The following is a 2,876-nucleotide window of genomic DNA, read 5'->3' on the forward strand; positions in this document are numbered from 1 at the left end:
ACTGCAGCCCCTCCAAGCTTAGTGTGACCCTCCCATCTCAGGGAGCCCTCCCAGGCCCTCTCCTGAGCACCAGGCTCACCTCTGCAGGCTGGCTCCAGCCCAGCTGGCTCTGGGGACCCCTTCCCCTGCTGGTTTGTGGGGTTTGTCCCGGCAGTGGGCTCCTGGGCCTCCTGTGTCCCCACTCTCCCAGTGTTTGCCGCTGCTGTGGTTCCTGGCACAATAAAGGGGTTGGTGTGTGTGAGAGCTCATGGGGCTGGCACAGCATGGGGAGGCATGCAGCTCTGAGTGGGGCAGGAGGGCCCATCCACACAGCCCCAGCACCCCGGGGTGACCCTCAGCAGGGACAGAAGTGGCCCCAGCAGGACAGGACAGAGGGATGCTGGGCTCTGCACCCCACGGGAGCGTGCGTGGGCAGGGGGCAGCTTCCACCCGACAACGGGAAGTTGGTCTAGACAGGCACTGCCGTGGGAATTCGCTGACAAATGAGGGATTTTCCACCCACTCCTCGCCCCCACACCCGAGGCAGCTGCTGGGCTCCATCCCCACCTGGGTTTGAGCCTGAGCTGTGCAAGGTCAGTGCAAATGGGGGTGTCACTGCAGCTTTTGGGGTCCCTCTGACCCAGCTTCATTCCCCCGGGCCCACTCCAGAGCTGCCCTGTGTGTGCTTCCCCCACTCCTGGAGCTTTTCTCCACCCCAGCATCTCAGGCATGAATGCTTGCTGTCTCCCTTCAGCCACCGCGTTAGGTCACAAATGTCCCCTGCTGCCTCGGGGGACATCACACACACACAGAGTGCTGGGAAGGGGACAGCAGGGTCTGGCTGGCTGTTGGGACAGCGGGATCCAGGGGTTTGCAGCTAGGCTGGCTGCACAGAAGGCACCTCTGCCAGGAAAATGTGGGAAACAGGGGCAGGGGATGTGCAGCGCGCAGCACACCGTGACCCAGGGGTGCTCCCTCTCCTCACGCTGCTCCCACCTCTGCCAGCACACCGGGATTATTTTACCTGTTAAAAGACACAAGCCAGCCTCAAATTGCCCCAAAACCACTCTGGCAGAGCTGGGAATTGATGAAAAACACCCCTGGGTGCCGCCGTGACGGGGCAGATCCCTCTGGCACCCCGAGCCCGGGGGTGCTGGGGTGCAGACCCTTCCCCCGCGGGAAGGAGCCTCATCCCTCATCCCTTCGCATTCCCGGATGTTTCCCTGCAGGATCCAGGCTGCGGCTCTGCCGGGGGTTATTTTTAGCCAGCCCTGAGTGGGAGTCAGGAGCTGCAGCCTGAGCACCGAGAGCCTGGCAGGGAGCCCCAGGAAAAGCTGTGCGGGGCTGGGTGACACCTCAGCCCGGGATGTGGCACAGGGAGCGTCCCTGTCACCGTCCGCATCCAGCACTGGGCTCTGGGAGAGCTCCTGGCCCCCAGAACGAGCCAGGGTGGGACCCGGGGGGCGCCGTGCACCGTGATTTCTCCTGGAACGATGTGGGTTTCCTGCGGCACAAACAGGAAAGGGACCGGCCACCGGCATCCCGATGGCGCGGGCAGGGTGCGGGGGGCTCGGAGGCCCCCGGGGGCCCTCGCTGGGGTTTTGGGGGAGCGGGTGGCCCAAGGTCCGGTGGGACCAGGGCCAGACACGCGGGGGCTGCGGCCCCGCACGAGAGCCCAGCTGGGCGCTCTTCCTGCCCGGCTCCCAGCGCGGAGGAGCCGCCCATCTGGCCACACACCGTGTCAAACGTGCCCCTGCTGGGGCAGGATGTGACTCCATCCCTGGATCCCGTGATTTGTGACTCCTGAGCTCATGGATAGGTCTTGGGCAGCTTTCGGCCCCACCACCCAGACCAGGACAGCGAGGAGCCCTCCCAGCAGCCCCGTGGACTGGCCTTGAGCAGGGCTTTTGCCTGGAGAGGTCCAGCAGATTTCCAAGACTCCAGTTTCCTCCTCCCCAGGGGCTCAGCTCTCTGCCGTGCCCTGCAGACCCTCAGGGGCAGCCCCAGCCCCACATCCCCAGCTGTCCAATGTGGTATTTCCTCTCTAGGGATGAGCCTTGAGTGTCCCTCACCCTGTCCTGCTCCCCAGAGGTGCTCCCACCATCACCCCAGTGTGAACTGTGCGGGTGGGGCTGAAGGAAAAGCAAAATCTGCCCCAGGGTGCAGCAAAAGCTGAAGGCTGGGGAGGAAGGGAGGGATGGATGGATCAATGGAAGGATCGATGGAAGGAGAAGAAGGGAGGGAGAGAGGGATGGAAAGGAAAGTGAGTGGAGAGATGGACGGATGATGGATGGATGGATGGATGGATGGATGGATGGATGGATGGATGGATGGATGGATGCAGGGATGGATGATGGATGGATGGATGATGGATGGATGCATGGATGGATGATGGATGGATGGATGCAGGGATGGATGATGGATGGATGGATGGATGGATGGATGGATGGATGGATGGATGGATGGATGATGGATGGATGGATGGATGGATGGATAGATGGATGGATGCAGGGATGGATGATGGATGGATGGATGGATGGATGGATGGATGGATGGATGGATGGATGGATGGATGGATGAAGGATGGATGGATGCATGGATTCCTGGACACAGGAATCTTGAGGGACGGTGTCATCCTGGGTACTGCCCAGAAAATGGAAGGATCAAAGGGACCTTCATGCTGGAAGGATCTAACCTTCACTTTGATGTTTGCTTCCTGCAGCCCCTTCTCAAAGCCCAGTCCTACCTCAGAGGGGTTTTCTGATCCTGCCCATCTGCCTTCTCCTGAGAGCAGGCGCGACCTTCCTGCTCTGTCACCATGGCAGGACAGGGCCCTGTGCCTCTGCCCTAGCATGCTGCTGTCCAAATATAAATATAAATATAAATATAAATATAAA

The 2,876-nt window shown here is 60.9% G+C and overlaps 1 protein-coding gene across 1 annotated transcript in view; it reads left to right on the top strand.

The window, feature by feature from the left end:
• The first annotated feature begins 1,472 nt into the window (after positions 1-1,472).
• Positions 1,473-2,876, top strand: part of ARAP3 (ArfGAP with RhoGAP domain, ankyrin repeat and PH domain 3) — a 28,910-nt gene continuing 27,506 nt past the window's right edge. The window contains exon 1 of the mRNA XM_031063808.1: positions 1,473-1,602. Within this exon, the coding sequence (XP_030919668.1) occupies positions 1,473-1,602 (130 nt within the window). The remainder of the gene's footprint in view (positions 1,603-2,876) is intronic.

Source organism: Geospiza fortis, unplaced genomic scaffold, assembly GCF_000277835.1.
Source record: "Geospiza fortis unplaced genomic scaffold, GeoFor_1.0 scaffold320, whole genome shotgun sequence".
Classification (NCBI taxonomy): Eukaryota; Metazoa; Chordata; class Aves; order Passeriformes; family Thraupidae; genus Geospiza; species Geospiza fortis.